The following is a 19,970-nucleotide window of genomic DNA, read 5'->3' as shown; positions in this document are numbered from 1 at the left end:
CAGAAAATACCAATGATGCCGACAACCATTGCCCCACACTGATAGACACAGAGTATTCGTCTTTCTTCTTCTCCCTCCTTAACTCTGTGAAGAAACGCTGCTGGCACAGAAGAGCTATTCACCAGATTCCTTCAGGTCTGTAAGCTGTGTGTCATAGCCTGAGTCTCTGCAAAAAGTGGAAGAGTAGTTTAGTCGCTCATCTGCCGATACAGTCCGTGAAGGACTGGGTTCGAATCGCGCTCCCAGCCCAGCTTTGACAGGGAAATTGAACTAAGCGTAGTCTTCAGTTTAACGTCTTCCACTTTAAATGATATTAGACGAAAAAAAAAGAAGAAAAAAAAGGGGGGTGGGGGGTGGGGGGTGGAGGGCGGAGCGTGGTGGTGGGAAAGGTATTGGGCAGAGGGTGAAGAATGATGTGTGTGTTTGTGTGTGTGCGCGTATGTGTGTGTGTGTGTGTGTGTGTGTGTGTGTGTGTGTGTGTGTGGTGGGGAAAGATACAGAGCACTGGAAAAAATAAGACATTAAAAGGGGAGAGACATTGACACAATATCGAAGGAAACGCTAACATCAAACAACTGTAACAACTATAACAAATGTCCAACTGGACTATGCAGCAAACTTTCTGCAATACCAGATAGCATCTTGAAATTGTCAAAAATACATTCAAAAGAATTTTCCGAGACGTTTAGTAAAAACAATTTCAGACTCTGACATTCAAAGAGTATGTGTTTGCTTGAAACAGATTCTCCACATATGCATTTAACATCTCTGCTGAACTTTGTTATAAAAGCGTTCAGCTTTATCCTGTTTGATAACGCCTGAATTTGCCTTAATCTGTATAAAATACTGAATGTATTTGATTGATTGATAGATTCTTGTCATTCGGATGAGACGATAAACTGAGGTCGCGTGTGCAGCACGCACTTGGCGCACTGTATAAAATACTGAATGTATTTGATTGATTGATAGATTCTTGTCATTCGGATGAGACGATAAACTGAGGTCGCGTGTGCAGCACGCACTTGGCGCACTGAAAAAGAACCCACAGCAACAAAAGCGTTGTCCTCTGGCAAACGTTTGTGGAAAAAACCCACTCTGATAGGTACACAAACACACATGCATGCACTCCAGGCCTGACTAAGCGCGTTGGGAAATGCATCAGGTCAGGCATTTGCTTAGCAGATGTGGTGTCGCGAATATGGAATTGTCCGAACGCAGTGACGCCTCCTCGAGAAACTGAAACTGATCTGAAAAGAAGAAGAAGAAGAAGAAGAAGAAGATGAAGAAGAAGAAGAAGAAGAAGAAGAAACAAAAACTCCTGTCCATTCTGCAATGTCAGCCCATAGTATTTTTTTTTAATGTCGATGTCTTCCCCTTCTCCCTCCCTCAACAGTTCATTGGAGGATCGTTTTGACAACAAGGCCTGTGGATCTTCTTGTGACGTTGCCATACCAACATAGTTTTCTTTTCTTGACTGTTGTCAGCATAGGCATTCATTCCTGTGGGGGGTAAAAACCATGCTGACGATGCCGCGAGAAATGTGCACGGCTCCTGTGGCTGGGACGCTGATTAGTCACGGTACAGAACTAGTTACCCGCTGTATTTTCGTCCCCCCTTTAGAGAAACAATAGCAGGTACTGTGAGAGAGAACTACCCACTGTATTTTCACCCCCCTTTAGAGAACCAATAGCAGGTACTGTGAGAGAGAACTACCCACTGTATTTTCACCCCCCTTTAGAGAACCAATAGCAGGTACTGTGAGAGAGAACTACCCACTGTATTTTCACCCCCCTTTAGAGAAACAATAGCAGGTACTGTGAGACAGAACTACCCACTGTATTTTCACCCCCCCCTTTAGAGAAACAATAGTAGGTACTGTGGAGACAGAACTACCCACTGTATTTTCACCCCCCTTTAGAGAAACAATAGCAGGTACCGTGGGAGAGTCGTTGAGGCACAGGCCGTCTGATCTCGTGTTCACCAGTGATCGGGGTTCGAGACCCTGTTTCGGCTTCGTGTAGTGTCCTTGGGAAAGGTAGTTTACTTCCCATTTTTTTCTCACTCCACCCACATGTGAATGGGAACGCTACTTCGGCGGAAGGAGAGAATTGGGCCCCGCCTTCCTGTGCCGAGTCCTAGAAAAAGTAGACATGAATTCATGGAAGATGGAGGTAGCTGATATGGACACCTACTAAGCGAAGTAATTTACTGTAACTAATAATAGCAAGGAAAAACCCCCCCACTGAAACCCTCGCTGAAAGTAGAATGAAAGAAAGAAAAGAAAGAGTGAAAGAAGAACCAACACCCTCATCTCTCCTCCGCTTCGCAGACTCCAAGCACTAAACCATCATCACTTCTCTAGACATACGAAGCCGAGTTTTGTGCCCTATCAAATCCTGGGAAACACACCAGTGGTAACACGTACACAGACCATGGACAAGAAAGCACATAACCTGTCGGTTCTCTTTGAGGCTGGGGAGAGGTAAGTCATGCGTAACTCTTTCCGCTCAATTTAAAAACTTGTCTCGAACACAAAGCGCCTCAGAGCCATAGATGACACCATTTTTCAGCACAAATACAGGCAGACAGAAAAGAAAGCACAAAAGCAGAAATACAAGCAGACAAAAAAGACTTGGCGCTTTGGGGAGGTCGTTCACATGTGTGTTGGTGTATATATGTTTTCGTGTTATTCTCTGACGGTGACTAGACACCTCTAAAACTTTTGGCACGTGCACCGGGTTTCTGTGTATTTTCGTGTTGTCTTACCACTGCTGAGTGACATCTTTGCACCTCTGGCGCCATCCTTACGAACCATCACTCCATACCGTTGTGTTCCCGTTTTTAGGACGCACAGTTTTCATCGACAAATAGCCCGGCTTTTGTCAAGCCTTTTGTTTGTCGATCTACAGTTTGGTTTAAACAGTATCCCATTCCAAAATATCCAATTCAAATGTAAAGAATTCCCCAGGACAACAAGAAAGTCACATTTATTAAGTCCTGTCTCAATACTGGCAACATATACACATGTGACGGATGTCTCTCCGGGTAGAAATTTAAACACCGTAGCGTGAATTATGTACAAAAGGGTGGAGATTTTTCCGATCTCACATGTCAACGTATGTGCAGACCTGCTGGTGCCTGAACCCTCTTAAAGGGTGGAGATTTTTCCGATCTCACATGTCAACGTATGTGCAGACCTGCTGGTGCCTGAACCCTCTTCATCTGTATACGCACGCAGAAGATCAAATACGCACGTCAAAGATCATGTAATCAATGCCAGCGTTCCGTGGGTTATGGAAACAAGATCATACCCAGCAGGCTTTAGCAGCATTGGTGCTGAATATCGCGCCATAGAAAAACTATGTATTATTATTATTATTATTATTATTATGCACACTCCCCGAAAACGGAGTATGGTTGCCTACATTGTGGGGTAAATAAAACAAAACGGTCATACATGTAAACGTTACATTTCAGTTGGAGTGTGTATGTGTGAGTGCCTGAAATCTGATTGAACGACACATGAAACGAATGATGAGCGCCCAGTGGCAGCCGTCAGTCGGCTCTAACCGGGTAGGCAGCCTGTTGTGCAAATGACCCCGAGTTTGCAAAGTGCTTAGAGCTTGGTCTCCGACCGAGGACAGGCGCTGTACATATATGTATCCATATCACCATCATTTAAAGAAAAGTAAGACCAATACAGCTGACAAAAAGAATATGAATAGGAGGCATGTGGTGGAGAAGAGAAAATGGATCATCAGTGCAAAAGAAGAAGAAGAAGAAGAAGAAGAAGAAAGAAACTGAGCTTTGCATGCGCAGACATGAGGTCTTTCCCGACAGCATTCACTTTTTGGTCACAAAAATCACTCAGGTCTTAACGTGTCTATTATTATCATCATTACCATTATTATCATTATTATCTTCTTTTTTTTCCCCAATCCTTACTGATAGATATATAGCGCCAATCTCCGGTCAGAGATCAAACGCTAATCGCTTTACAGTATCAGTAGCTCAAGGAGGCGTCACTGCGTTCGGATAAATCCATATACGCTACACCACATCTGCCAAGCAGATGCCTGACCAGCAGCGTAACCCAACGCGCTTAGTCAGGCCTTGAGAAAAAAGAAGAAGAAGAAGAGATAATAATAATAATAACAACAACAACAATAATAACAATGACGGTGATGATGATACTACTACTACTAATAATAATAATAGTAGTAAAAAAAAAAGTATTTGTATTTCATTTTATCACAACAGATTTCTCTGCTCTCCCCCAGGGAGAGCGCGTCGCTACACTACAACGCCACCCATTTTTTTCCCCTGCGTGCAATTTTATTTGTTTTTCCTATCGAAGTGGATTTTTCTACAGAATTTTGCCAGGAACAACCCCTTTGTTGCCGTGGGTTCTTTTACGTGCGCTAAGTGCATGCCTGCACACGGGACCTCGGTTTATCGTCTCATCCGAATGACTAGCGTCCAGACCACCACTCAAGGTCTAGTGGAGGGGGAGAAAATATCGGCGGCTGAGCCGTGATTCGAACCAGCGCGCTCAGTCTCTCGCTTCCTATGCGGACGCGTTACCTCTAGGCCATCACTCCACGTAAGCGTTCACGTACACGGTCATTTGCACAACAGGCTGCCGACCTGGTGGGTAGAGCCGACCCACAGCTGCCTTTTGGCGCTCATCAGTCGTTTCCTGCGTCGTTCAGTCAGGATTCTCACACACACACACACACGCACGCACCCCCCCCCCCCCCCCCCCCCCACACACACACAAGCACGAACTCTCTCTCTCTCTCACAAATTAAGAGAGGGTTTTTTTTTCTTCACAATTTTTGTTGTTGTTATTGCCAGGAACAACCCTTTCGTTGCCGTGGGTTATTTAACGTGCGCCAAGCACATACTGCATACAGCGGGGGTGGTGGTGGTGGTGGTGGGGGGGGGGCTCAGTTTATCGTCTGATCCGAATGCACGTTTTTTTTTTGTTTTTTTTTTTGGTGTAGGTGCGTGTCGACAGCGCATTCCAACCACACACTGACTGACACCCCTTGTTTCGTTTGGCACGTGCTATATGTTTTCGGTAATCGTAATGCTTTCCATTGTTCGTTTACCGTGTTGAGTGACATCTAGCCTGTCTCTTTCTGGCCCCGCTGACGCGAAACGCCCCCCCTATTTTCGTGAAGTGCCGTTTGAGAACAACATTTCTGCATCGAGAAAATGTCTCCTCCTGGAACTGCTCTTTTGTCAGTTTAGCAACAACAACAATAATAATTATAACAATAATAATGACACCACCACCGCCAACAATAATAATAACGGCGACACTAACAACAACAACAATAATAATAATAACGACTACACCACCACCACCAATAATAAGAATTATAATAATAATAATAATAAGAAGAAGAATAACAATGATACGGTTTGAGGCTCACACCTCCCAGCAGGCTGGGAGCTCGAGCCGTTTGCTATGAAAAACACTAATAATGAAAAGACGTTAACAAAAGAACACACACACACACACACACTCTCTCTCTCTTTCTCTCTCTCTCTCTAATATCACTAATAATGAAACTAAAGAAAACATATACACACACACACTCTCTCTCTGTGTCTCTCTAATATCTTTAATAATGAAAAGACGTAAACTAAAGAACACACACACACACACATGTGCGCGCGCGCGCACACACACACACACACACGCGCGCGCGCCCGCACACACACACACGCATACACAAACACACAACACACACACACACAAGACACGCACACACACACCACACACACACACACACGCGCGCGCGCACACACAACACACACGCACACAACACACACACAGAGGGGAAAGAAAGTCAAGTTGTTGAAGGCTTGGATCTTTGTGCAGTGAAGGCAGCGATGTTGGAACGGGCGAGTCCTGGAAGAAGATAATTTCTATCGTAAACCCTTTCATGTGGAGACCGCAAGGATGCTGCTGGTGGCGTGGACAGGGGTCTACCTTGATAAAAACCGACAACTGGGAGCTAAAAGCACTTCAGATGCCCAACACACACACACACACACACATGCACGAACAGAAGCGCGCACGCTACAGCTCTGGGCAACATGGAGTAGGAGTTGCTCTCTGGACAAAAACGAAACAAACAAAAAACAGACAAGGATTTGGGGAGGATCAAAATGATGGGTAATCGGAGTAACAACACACACACACACACACACACACAAGACACGCACTACGTCAGAGCACAGATCTGCTATCAGCATCAGACGCGAGCCAGCCTCCGACAGACTGAAATCTAAGGTAGCCTGGCTGTGTTTCGCTGTGTCTTAATGCACATCACACATCCTAAGGTAGCCTGGCTGTGTTTCGCTGTGTCTTAAAGCACATCATTCTAAGGTAGCCTGGCTGTGTTTCGCTGTGTTTTACTGTACATCACACATCATTCTAAGGTAGCCTGGCTGTGTTTCGCTGTGTCTTAATGCACATCACACGTCCTAAGGTAGCCTGGCTGTGTTTCGCTGTGTCTTAATGCACATTACACGTCCTAAGGTAGTGTGGCTGTGTTTCGCTGTGTCTTGATGCACATCACACATCCTAAGGCAGCCTGGCTGTGTTTTGGCTGTCTTAAAGCACATCATTCTAAGGTAGCCTGGCTGTGTTTCGCTGTGTCTTACTGCACATCAAACATCCTAAGGTAGCCTGGCTGTGTTTCGCTGTGTCATACTGCACATCACACATCCTAAGGTAGCCTGGCTGTGTTTCGCTGTGTCTTACTGTACATCACACATCCTAAGGTAGCCTGGCTGTGTTTCGCTGGGTCTTACTGCACATCACACATCCTAAGGTAGCCAGGCTGTGTTTCGCTGTGTCTTAATGCACATCACACATCCTAAGGTTGCCTGGCTGTGTTTCGCTGTGTCTTATTGTACATCACACATCCTAAGGTAGCCTGGCTGTGTTTCGCTGTGTCTTAATGCACATCACACATCCTAAGGTAGCCTGGCTGTGTTTCGCTGTGTCTTAATGCACATCATTCTAAGGTAGCCTGGCTGTGTTTCGCTGTGTCTTACTGTACATCAAACATCCTAAGGTAGTCTGGCTGTGTTTCACTGTGTCTTACTGCACATCACACATTCTAAGGTAGCCTGGCTGTGTTTCGCTGTGTCTTACTGCACATCACACATCCTAAGGTAGCCTGGCTGTGTTTCGAAGTGTCTTACTGCACATCAAACAACCTAAGGTAGCCAGGCTGTGTTTCGCTGTGTCTTACTACATATCACACATTCTCAGGTAGCCTGGCTGTGTTTCGCTGTGTCTTACAGTACATCACACATCCTAAGGTAGCCTGGCTGTGTTTCGCTGTGTCTTACTGAACATCACACATCCTAAGGTAGCCTGGCTGTGTTTCGCTGTGTCTTACTGCACATCAAACATCAAGACACCTTGTGTCGGTTGCTGTCTTTGAAACAAATGTAGTAGTCGTCTTGAATCATAACACTGAACAGGATGAAGGTCCCATCGCCTCTTACGATACTGTGGACTGTAAATTTACATCCACTGAGTCCAGGGCTTGGCATTCCTGATACCGTGGACAGTAAATTAACATCCACTGAGTCCAGGGCTTGGCATTCCTGATACCGTGGACAGTAAATTAACATCCACTGAGTCCAGGGCTTGGCATTCCTGATACCGTGGACAGTAAATTTACATCCACTGAGTCCAGGGCTTGGCATTCCTGATACCGTGGACAGTAAATTAACATCCACTGAGTCCAGCAGGGCTCGGCATTCTTGATACCGTGGACAGTAAATTAACATCCACTGAGTCCAGGGCTCGGCATTCCTGATACCGTGGACAGTAAATTAACATCCACTGAGTCCAGAGCTCGGCATTCCTGATACCGTGGACAGTAAATTTACATCCACTGAGTCCAGGGCTTGGCATTCCTGATACCGTAGACAGTAAATTAACATCCACTGAGTCCAGGGCTCGGCATTCTTGATACCGTAGACAGTAAATTAACATCCAGTGAGTCCAGGGCTTGGCATTCCTGATACCGTGGACAGTAAATTAACATCCACTGAGTCCAGGGCTTGGCATTCCTGATACCGTGGACAGTAAATTAACATCCACTGAGTCCAGGGCTTGGCATTCCTGATACTGTGGACAGTAAATTAACATCCACTGAGTCCAGGGCTCGGCATTCCTGATACCGTAGACAGTAAATTAACATCCACTGAGTCCAGGGCTCGGCATTCCTGATACCGTAGACAGTAAATTAACATCCACTGAGTCCAGGGCTCGGCATTCCTGATACCGTAGACAGTAAATTAACATCCACAGAGTCCAGGGCTCGGCATTCCTGATACTGTGGACAGTAAATTTACATCCACAGAGTCCAGGGCTCGGCATTCCTAGCAAGGCGGGGCCCAGTCCTCTCCTTCCAGACGCCACCATAACATTGTAACAGTCTAAAAAAAAAAAATTCTTTTTTTTCGCCAGCACAGCTGCGAACTATATCTCGATTAATTGTACCTAGATTAACAAACGGCAACGAAACAGCATTTCAAAGTGTTCGTTTCTGCACGCATGTTGGTTCCCACACTTTCTGCCATGCAAGTATTTTTCACCACGTAACTTTTGTTGTTGCTGTTTTTTTTGTTGTTGTTGCACATTGTTAAGTTGGAACGTCTCCAATAAAATACAGAGCTTTTGGAAAGATATACTGAGGGAGGAAATAGGGGAGGTGGGGGGGAACTGGCAGCTGCTGATGAAAAAAACAAAGAAAAAAAAGAGTAACAGTTACACTGACAAAAGATGGCTGTTACTACACATATTTAGAAGGAATAAAAAGCAAAAGCAAAAGAAAAGACACACCCCACCCAAAAAAAAACAACAACAAAAATAAACCCAAACAACAACAACAAAATCACCCCACCCCCACTCTCAAAGGACATGCACCACCACACCCCATCATCACTTCTGACAAACGAAGCGGGGTTTACGGACTGTCAGTTCTTGGGAAACAGACGGCAAACACACACACAGGCCGTGGTCAGGAATGTACAGTACCCTGCCGGTACCCTTTGAAGACTGAGGCAGTCAGTCCACACATACATAACTCTCTGTCCAACTTCTCTCTGTCTGTTTGTCTGTCTCTCTCTCCCCTCTGTCCCTCCCTCCCTCTGTCTTTCACATAATGTGTCTATCTGTCCATATCCCTATTACCCGTCGCCTTATTTGCTGTCTTTTATGTCTCTTACACCTGTGTTTAAAATTTTATCGTTACTTTTCTGTGTTAATTTCACTTGAATCATTCATGTGTAGCATTCATGCTAGGGTTTTGTTGTTGTTTTTCCCTTGGTGTGTGTGTGTGTGTGTGTGTGTGTGTGTGTGTGTGTGTGTGTGTGTGCGTGTGTGTGTTACCCGCTTCCGTTCCGTACAGATGTGAGCGATGTTGTGTCTCTCAGTTTGACGCTGTGTTATACTCGTACATTATACATGTATTAAGTATTCAGTATAACTACATTTATATGCGTACATGTTTGTGTGTCTCTTAGAACAACGGCAGATGTGTAAGTCGGCCAAAGTGCTAATATCTTCACTGTTGGAAAATAAAGATTCATTCATTCTCTCTCTCTCTCTCTCTCTCTCTCTCTAGCATCACCGCAGAAAAAGCAGCCAGTCCACACAAACATAACTCTCTCCATACACCAACATCACTGCACACAAAACTGTTTCACGCATAAACACGACAAGAAAAACAAAGAAAGAAAGAAAAGAGAGAAAGGATTTTGGCTGCTTCGTGAGCCGTGTTTCAGTGTTGTTCTTTCACACCGACAGCCTTCCGTTGTGGGACGTGCATTACTTTCCTGTATGTTTTTTCTGCTGTTTTACCAACGCTGAGTGATAGCCCTGTTTGGCACGTGCATTGTGTTTACTGTAATGCCCCTCTCTTTTTTTTCCCCCATTATTCTATTTTTCTTTTTACATGCTGACTCGTCTGGTTTTTTGTGGGGTTTTTTTTTTTGGTTTTTTTTCACCATTCTTTCAATGAGCAATCTTTCCGTTTCATTTCGTGCCGTTTGTATCGAAAAATGGCTGCTCCTTTAAGCTCATTCTCAGTTTGTGTTTGGGGAAATAAAGCCATACAAAATTTAGTGCAATATAAATACAACTATTATCATTATCATCAGAGTGACACAAAGCGTCACTCCAAATATGCATACATATATAAAAAGAAATTATATATATATATATATATATATATATATATATATATATAAAGGACAATTCACTGATAACAGAAATATGTTTACTTGAATTACTCTCTCTACCAGCCCGGCCCCCCTCCTAACATAATAATAATAATACTTATATAGCGCTGAATCTTGTGCAGAGACAAATCTAAGCGCTTTCGCACCAGTCATTCACACGCACGCATAACTCTAAAACTGAAGAAACTGAAGACAAGGAAGAGGTAGGGGAGGGAGGCTATCTTGTGAAGAGGTGGGTTTTAAGGCTAAACTTGAAAGAGCTGAGTGCGGAGACCTGACGAAGCGAAAGAGGAAGTTCATTCCAAATGGAAGGTCCAGAGACAGAGAAAGAACGGCGTCCAACAGTGGAGTGTTTCCATTCGAAACAGCTAAACCCGCTTAAAACAAGATCATAATTCCTTTCAGCAACTCAACCACTGACTTGGGTGAATGTCGCTCTGGACGTTCAAATACTTTTTATTATGCACATATTTGTTCAGATCAGTCCAACGGTGCTGATGAAATGTGCGCAAGTGCTGACAAAATTCTCGAGATTGATGATTTAAATAAAGACAATATATAAACTTTAACTAAAACAGACAGACAGACACACACACACACACTCACTCACATTGTAATGCATATATATTCACTGAATATTGAAATTCCTATTCACTGGTCATGCTGTACAGAACTAGGTTTAGCACTTCAAGAGAAATCACTATATATAGAAAATGAGACACGACATGTACAGAGAGAGAGAGAGAGAGAGAGAGAGAGAGAGAGAGAGAGAGAGAGAGAGAGAGGGAGGGAGGAGAGGAGAGGAGAGAGAGAGAGACAGAGACAGAGATTCAAAAACTTTATGAGTCAAGGATAAAGATGTTAGGCATCGCCTAGTCTTCCAATCTGTCCTTGTGACAGACAACAAGAATAACGATAACGACACACCAATAATAATTTTTGTAGATACTACTACTTCTACTACTATGAATGATGATAATAATCATCATCATGAACATTGTAAAAAGTAATAAAACGAACATATTCACACCAACCCACCCCACCCCCACACGTGTACACACTCACTCCGACCCAACACACGCACACACACATACTTATGCACATACAGAGACATGACCGAAGTGAGAAACAGATAGCGGAAAGAGAGAGAGAGAGAGAGAGAGAGAGAGAGAGAGAGAGAGAGGGAGGGAGAGAGAGAGGGGGAGGGAGGGAGAGAGAGTATCAGTAGCTCAAGGAGGCGTCACTGCGTTCGGACAAATCCATATACGCTACACCAAATCTGCCAAGCAGATTCCTGACCAGCAGCGTAACCCAACGCGCTTAGTCAGGCCTTGAGAAAAACAGAAGAAAAAAAGAAATGAATATCAAAAGAAATAAAATAAAATTTAAAAAAAGAAAAAAAGAACAAGAAAAGATAACAATATTAATAATGATAATAATAATAAATATAAACAAAAAGACACTAATGATAATAGATAAACAAATAAGCAAATAAATGTAAAACATACAGCACCAGCACACACACACACACGCACGCACACTCTCACACACACACATGCACAGAGCTCTCCTGACACATGTGTACACTTACACACTCGCACACGCATACACGCACACAAACACACAGAATTAAGAATATCCTGTCATGATTTAGCAATAGAAAAAGGCCGATATTTCAACATTCCAAAAGAAAGGAGACCATGTTTACAATGTCAAACAATAGAGGATGAATTTCATTTCTTAGATGACTGCCAATTATACAAAGAAATTAGAATAGAATTCATACAAAAAATTCAAAATTACATTCCAAATATCATCAAAACCAGTCAGCTAATACTGGAAGACGAACTTGTGTGGACTGTTTGGGAAATTTGTCTGTAACTGCTGTCAAAAACGCCATAGCGTGCAGGAGTGATTCAATGTCTTGTTCAATATTTATCTATTTTGTTTTGCTTTTTTGTGCGTGGTTTCATGTAAATTTGCATGCGTGTCTTATAAACCTTGTTCAGGTTTAATTGACATTAAAACTGATTCTGATTCACAGACACACACACACACGCACACGCACACACACTGCTACTGATTGGCCGCAAGAGGGGTGGGAAAAGATCTCTGATGTCTAGTGTGTTGCTCAGTCTGTTGTATTTTGAAAAGCCCACATAGACTCTGTTCCGTTTTGATGAAATTTGCGCAATGTTCGTTTGGAAATGATGCCAATATTCGTTTGATTTGCAAAGCATCGTACTCTACCTTTCATGCTAGACTTACGGCCGCTCCCTCTCTCTACCTTTATTTCTTTGAGGCGATCGATGGTGTGATGGCCTTGTACCTGTTCTTTTTGGTATTCTTTGACTTTTCTGAGGATTTCCTACATGTAGGCCGCTCGTTGTTGTTGCGTTAACAGCAAGTAGAGAGAGAGAGAGAGAGAGAGAGAGAGAGAGAGAGAGAGAGAGAGAGAGAGAGAGAGAGAGAGAGAGAGAGAGAGAGAGAGGCAGACAGACACAGACAGACAGAGAGAGAGAGAGAGAGAGACAAAGAGGCAAAGAGACAGACAGACACAGAGAATGAGAAAGAGACAGACAGACAAACAGAGAAAGAGAGAGATAAAGAGACAGACAGACACAGAGAAAGAGAAAGGGGTTGAGAGAGAGAGAGAGAGTGAGTGAGAGAGACAGAGACAGAGAGAGAGAGACAGAGAGAGAGAGAGAGACAGACAGACAGACAGAGAGAGAGAGAGAGAGAGAAACAGACAGACAGACACAAACAGAGAGAGAGAGAGAGAGAGAGAGAGAGAGAGAGATTCCCTGCCCCAACCCCTTCATGTTGAAAGGAACCTGGGAAAGAAGCGCTGGCTCCTTGATAAAAACAGATCGGTGGCAGCTGTAAGTCCTTCAGCTGACCCCCTTCTCCTCAACACACACACACACACACACACACACACACACACAAACTGTATCTCTCTCTCTCTGTTGGGAAAACTATAGTACTTGCTCAAAGGCTTTCAATACAGATACCTGGATTCAGGGATAAAAAGAATTCGGTTCAATCAGAGCATACACGCACGCACGGACACACACACACACAAGCACGCATAAATGCCAGTCGGCACACACGTATACGCAATGTACATACTCACTTAACACGTCTAATATCACTCAAAGTGAAAAGACGTTCACTGAAAGGAAGAAGAAAACACACACACACACACACACACACACCACACACACACACATATCCACCACACACACACACACACGCATCCACCACAAACACACACATATCCACCACACACACAAGCACACACAAACCTGCGACGCACGTACATCAAGCGAATGTCTCTGTCAAAAGAAAACCGAGCGTGTGTGTGTGTGAATGTGTGCGCTGCACGTGGTTATCAAACACCTAAGCCGTCGATTACTGTTTTTGATAATCTTATTTCCGTTGATCATAAACATGCTAAAACATCTTTTTCGTTAAAACAACAACAACAACAAAAACAAACAAACAAAAAACAAGAAAAAACAAACAAACCCCCAGAACTGCATTTCGGTTCCATTAAGAGTAGACACCGTGCATTTCAAAGCGTTTATGGGATACAATAATAATAAATACACAGTAAAATGAACACATTATACAAGTTTTATGCATGAGTTCCTATCCGCCGAAAAAGGTATCCCCTATCCAAATTCTTATTTCATGAAAACGTAGTTTCAGGGTGTTTTTTTTTTCTCTTTACGAGGCCTTTCAGAAGGGGTTTGAAAAGGAAACATGCAGAAAGATATTTAACCAGCTATCTTGTGGTGTTCCCGTTTCCTACCGTAACAATATGCAGGTGAATAATCAAAGAACCAAAATGCCTATCAATAATCCCAGATCGGTAATTGACATTCTTCCCACCTTCCTTCCACCCCCTCCGAAACTCTGCCCCTCCTCGGCTTGCCAACTGCCTCTCATAAACATAGGTAAACGAGAAGTTTCGGTTAATGTTCTTTTTCTAAGAACTAGGATAAAGAAAATTATTCTAAAAAATATAAACAAGCAAGAGAAAGACACACACACACACAAGGTGTACACTCGCACACACATATCAGAAAAAACAAATACTTGAACCAAATTCACAACAAAGCCAAAGCACAATAACTGGTCACCAGCACAGGTGACATGCACAGTCATAATAATAACAATAATAGCAATGATATTTATATGGCGCTGAATCTTGTCCAGAGACAAATCTAAGCGTTTTCGCGCCAGTCATTCACACGCATGCATAACTCTAAAACTGAAAAAACTGAAGACAAGGAAGAGGCAGGCAAGGGAGGCTATGTGGGGAAGAGGTGGGATTTAAGACAGACTTGAAAGAGCTCAGTGCATAGACCTGGCGAAGCGAAAGAGGAAGTTCATTCCACTTGCAAGGTCCAGAGACATAGGAACCACACAAATTATCCACTCGTCGATTTATTTTCCCCATTCACTGATCTAGTTAACTCAAATTCGCAGGACACGGAATACTTTATCATCTCAATAAGAGAAAATATTGTTTGTGGTGTGAACACACAAACAATGCACAACAAAAAGACATACGCCACAGCGGCCTGCCTTTAGTGAAGCGCAATGATAAAACACGGTCTACAGCAAAATGAAAACCTATCACAGGAGGAGAAAGACAAGAAGAAGAAGAAGAAAAAGAAGAAGAGGTAGAAGAAGAAGGAGGAGGAGGAGTAGGAGTAGGCAAACTAGGACAGGAGAAGGCAGGAAAATGGAGAAGAGGAAGAAGAGGTAGAAGAAGAGGTGGTAGACGAAGCAGAAGAAGGAAGAGGAGGAGGAGGAGAGGAGGAGTAGGCAAACTAAGACAGGAGGGTAAGGCGGGAAGAAGAGGAGAAGAAGAAGAAGAAGAAGAAGAAAGGCAAACTAAGACCAGGAGAAATACGGTAAGAAGGCCAACTAAAACGAGGGAAAAGGTAGGAAGAAGAAGGCAAACTAAAACGAGGGAAAAGGTAGGAAGAAGATGGCCAACTAAAACGAGGGAAAAGGTTGGAATAAGAAGGCCAACTAAAACGAGGGAAAAAGCAGGAAGAAGAAGGCCAACTAAAACGACGGAAAAGGCGGGAAGAAGAAGGCCAACTAAAACGATGGAAAAAGCAGGAAGAAGAAGGCCAACTAAAACGAGGGGGAAAGTGGGAAGAAGAAGGCCAACTAAGACTAGGGAAAAGGTGGGAAGAAGAAGGCCAACTAAAACGAGGGGAAAGGTGAGAAGAAGAAGGCCAACTAAAACGAGGGGAAAGGTGAGAAGAAGAAGGCCAACTAAAACGAGGGAAAAGGTGAGAAGAAGAAAGCCAACTAAAACGAGGGGAAAAGTGGGAAGAAGGCAAACTAAAACGAGGAAAAAGGCGGGAAGAAGAAGGCCAACTAAAACGACGGAAAAGGCGGGAAGAAGAAGGCCAACTAAAACGAGGGGAAAGGTGGGAAGAAGAAGGCCAACTAAGACCAGGAGAAATACGGGAAGAAGAAGAAGAAGGCATGCAGAAAGAGATATATAGCCCAGGCTTACATGGTCTCTCACCTTCCCTTCACAGCAGCAGCCACACATGATGTCATAGGTATGTCGTCACAACCACGTCACACACCGACACTGATCTCACCGCCAATCTGAAACACAAGAGCCCAGCATGACGTCAGAGAAGAAGAGAGGTGAGAGCATGTGCTGCTGTTGCGTTTCATTCAACGCTGCCAAACAATGCAGCGATGCACTTCATGCACGATTCACAGCAGAAACCAAAGTTGATAGTGTGTGTGTGTGTGTGTGTGTGCGCGCGTGTGTGAGGGTGCAGGAAGGGGGGCGGTTGGGGGTGGGGGGTGGAGGGGGTGGGGCGAAGGGGGAATGTAGTGGGGATTTGGTTTCGTAAACAGTTTCGCTAAAAATGCAGCGCCCACAACGCAGAAACACTGTGGCATTAATAAACATTTCTTTTTGTCAAGCCGATGGAAGTATGGTAACCTCCGTTTTAATCCCAGACGCTCGCGCAGACGCAAGCACAGGTACAGGCGTGTGCGTGTGCGTGTGTGTGTGTATGTGTGTATGTGTGTGTGTCTGCGAGCGCGCGTGTGTGTGCGTGTGTGTGATGCCACATTCACTGAGGAGCACGTCTCTCAACACAGCTTCACTTCAGACAAAAGCAAACAGGAAAGCCCTTCCATCTGCTGCTGGTGGCCAGAAAACGTCACGTGGCGCATCACAGCACTGCACCCAGTATCTCCACATCCTGGCTCACTTACATTGATACTGTGACTTCGTGTAATCGTTATATACATGACTACTGAATGATTGATACTGTGGCTTTGCAGTCCTTTCAACAACAACTCTAAGAAAAAAAAAGAAGTTATGGTGGAGGGGGAGGGGTGGAAGAAGGAGGAGTATGGGAGGTGGAGGAGGTAGAGGAGGAGGAGAAGAAGAAGAAGAAGAAGAAGAAGAAGGAGGAGGAGGAGGAGGAGGGGGAGGAGAGCTAATTTCACAGTCAATAACCACCGTGACTTTCGGTTCATTTCACCAGAAGTGGTCTCTGCGGTCTGGCGAATGACTGGTGATGACTTTTCCAGTCATTTCTCTCGTAACTTCACCATCTTTGTCTACTGTTCTTCCATTTCATCGAACTCCATGAACGTTTGTAAAGGTTAACTTTAGTTACGACTGTACACCAAAACGATACCATTCATCTTTCCTGTTAGTCTGAAATGCCTTTCCCGACATTTACAACAACCGACCCACCACTGCTTTTTCTCCTGATAATCTTTTTCATATTCCCATTGAAGTACTTTTCTACGTAGACTGTCTCAAATCAGTCTGAACGATATTTCTGAGACGTTCAGTACATGCGTAGTACACGCTTCTTATGTTGAAGGAGTCCATTTTATAATAAGGTCAGATTCATATCAGTACCCAGAATAAAACAGACCGACACTGTTGTTATACAACATTCACAAAGCCGCCCCAAGTTTTGTTTGCAAAATCGATACCGTTTCGTTAATCACAATTCCATCACTTCCATCACCTTCTACGAAACTCACCAGCAATCCAAACACGAAAGACTTCCAGACCGCCACCTGTAATCACGCATCACTTCGTAACTTAATTTTCCTTTCTTTCCCATTTTTTTTTGTTGGAGAAGTCCACAGTCATACAGAAATCAAACCACGTTGATAATCACCCAGGTAAACAGGATGCTCACCTCTGATGCATGAACTGAATCGAAACAACCGTACAAGGTTATAATTAACCCATACCAACCAACTAAAAATAGACAACAAAAACAACCTGGTGCAAGTTAATCAACATCAGCTGGAAACGCCGTCTTGAAAAGAAGTCAGTCAGTCAGTCCTTACAGCTGTCCCACAGGCCATGTTCACACCGCTGCACAACTCATCGCCTCCCCCACAACACCCACCCATCCCCCCACCCCCACCCCCACACTGAACATCAAAACGATTCCGGAACACGCAGCGTCGGGGCAACAACAACAACAACAACAACGACGACAATTACGGCACGACACGTGTGGAGGGCAGGGGTGGATTGCAAGCTGCTGCTCGCTCCACAGAACTCGGCCAGGACTGACTGACAGGGCACGGGTCCAGGGAGACTCTCATCCATCACAGGCTGACAGCGGAAAACACGGAAGCCGGACACACAGGGCCGGGCGTGATGAAGCAGCAGGAGGAGTCAGGGACTGGGAGAGAGGGAGACGGCAACACCGCGCATCGTCATCCCATCTTCCGCTGCTGCTGCTGCTGCTGCTGCCCATCGAGCTCAGTAGTCCCATTCAGCTCAGTGCTGCTGCCTTGCCTAGGAGCAACGCCACGCCGCTGGCTTGCCTCACTTTTGCCGAGGGAAAAAACCCAATCAAAACAAAACAACAAAAACCCACCCAAAACGGCTGCTGCCTGACCGGACTATCGAACTTGCTCTCCGTCCACCATCACTGCCGGTCTGTCAGATCCCGTTACACACGTGACAGCTGAAGCCGTTGCTGTCGTTTCTGTTTAACTCCCCATCCTCATCCCCACCCACACACACTCACCTCCACCCCCTCCTTCTGCGTTCACTGCTTTCTTCACCAGGAGCCAATTGCATCGCTTGGTTCGAACTTTTTGACAGTTACACGTGACTAAATGCCTTCGTTGACCGAACTACGCCATTGGTCAGTTCCATATTACACACAATGGAGTGATGGCCTAGAGGTAACGCGTCCGCCTCGGAAGCGAGAGAATCTGAGCGCGCTGGTTCGAATCACGGCTCAGCGGCCGATATTTTCTCCCCCTCCACTAGACCTTGAGTGGTGGTTTGAACGCTAGTCATTCGGATGAGACGATAAACCGAGGTCCCGTGTGCAGCATGCACTTAACGCACGTAAAAGAACCCACGGCAACAAAAGGGTTGTTCCTGGCAAACTTCTGTAGAAAATCCACTTCCATAGGAAAAACAAACAAAACTGCACGCAGGAAAAAAAAAGAAAAAAGAAAAAAAAGGGTGGCGCTGTAGTATAGAGACGCGCGCTGTAGTATAGAGACGCGCTGTAGTATAGAGACGCGCTCTCCCTGGGGAGAGCAGCCCGAATTTCACACAGGGAAATCTGTTGTGACAAAACGAAATCAAATACAAATACAAATACACAGTTAGTACCAGGTTACGACCATACTAGGCTCTTCCGTCCGAGCAATGCAACTGGCTCCAGATCATGAGTTTGATTTTCATTTTAAGTGCCTATACTCTTGTCTAAACTGAGACACCGTACTAGGCAGACTCGGTAAGGTGCTGGACTTCTGATCCTGGGGTCGGGGTTCGATCCCCCGATGCGCTGTGTCCTTGGAAATAGGCACTTTACTCCGACTTTCTTCACTCCACCCATGTGTGAATGGTGACCTAATTTGGTTGGGAAAGGTTAAAACAGGCGGAAGGAGAGGACTGTGCCCCGCCTTCCTATCCCGAGCCCCAAACACAGTGGATACGAATTTCACTGCGCCGATGGCCATATTATTGGTTTTATTACTTTTTATTTTATTTTTTAATTATTATCTATTATTTATTTATTTATGTACGCTTATAGTTGACTTCATCAAGTTTTTGCGCCTTATACATATTATTATTATTAGTAGTAGTAGTAGTTCTTTTTTCATGTATTGTCTATTATTTATTCACCCTTTTTTTTTCTCTCAAGGCCTGACTAAGCGCGTTGGGTTACGCTGCTGGTCAGGCATCTGCTTGGCAGATGTGGTGTAGCGTATATGAATTTGTCCGAACGCAGTGACGCCTCCTTGAGCTACTGAAACTGAAACTGATGGCCATACAGTTTATGGGACCTTTAACCTAACTTTTTATTGATGGACTGAGGAGTCGATAAATGTACAAATATCTATCTAGGCACGGTCGCTCTCTGGTAGCAGATATCTTAAAGCACGATAAATCACGTTTTAAAGGATGAATCACCAGTTCTAAACACCCGCTGCAGTGAAATACTGCGGGCCGGACGGCAGAAGAGAAATGAGAGAAAGAGGAGAAGGAGCAGGAGGATATATTCGTTGGAAAACATGTAAAAGCTATTTTGATGATTCCCCCACCCCACCCACCCCCACACGCTCCCACAACACCTTTCTCTCGCTTCCACATCCAAAATGCTGACCCATGCTTTCTGATC

The 19,970-nt window shown here is 44.5% G+C and overlaps 1 protein-coding gene across 1 annotated transcript in view; it reads right to left on the bottom strand.

Moving 5' to 3' along the window:
* LOC143295067 (choline transporter-like protein 1) overlaps positions 1–19,970 on the bottom strand; it is a 111,862-nt gene that overhangs the window by 78,018 nt on the left and 13,874 nt on the right. The window contains exon 2 of the mRNA XM_076606627.1: positions 15,845–15,930. Within this exon, the coding sequence (XP_076462742.1) occupies positions 15,845–15,871 (27 nt within the window). The 5' untranslated portion in view covers positions 15,872–15,930. The remainder of the gene's footprint in view (positions 1–15,844; positions 15,931–19,970) is intronic.

The sequence above is a fragment of the Babylonia areolata genome, chromosome 20, assembly GCF_041734735.1.
Source record: "Babylonia areolata isolate BAREFJ2019XMU chromosome 20, ASM4173473v1, whole genome shotgun sequence".
NCBI lineage: Eukaryota > Metazoa > Mollusca > Gastropoda > Neogastropoda > Buccinidae > Babylonia > Babylonia areolata.
The sequence above is the reverse complement of the archived record's forward strand: the minus strand, read 5'-3'. Positions and strand labels throughout refer to the sequence as shown.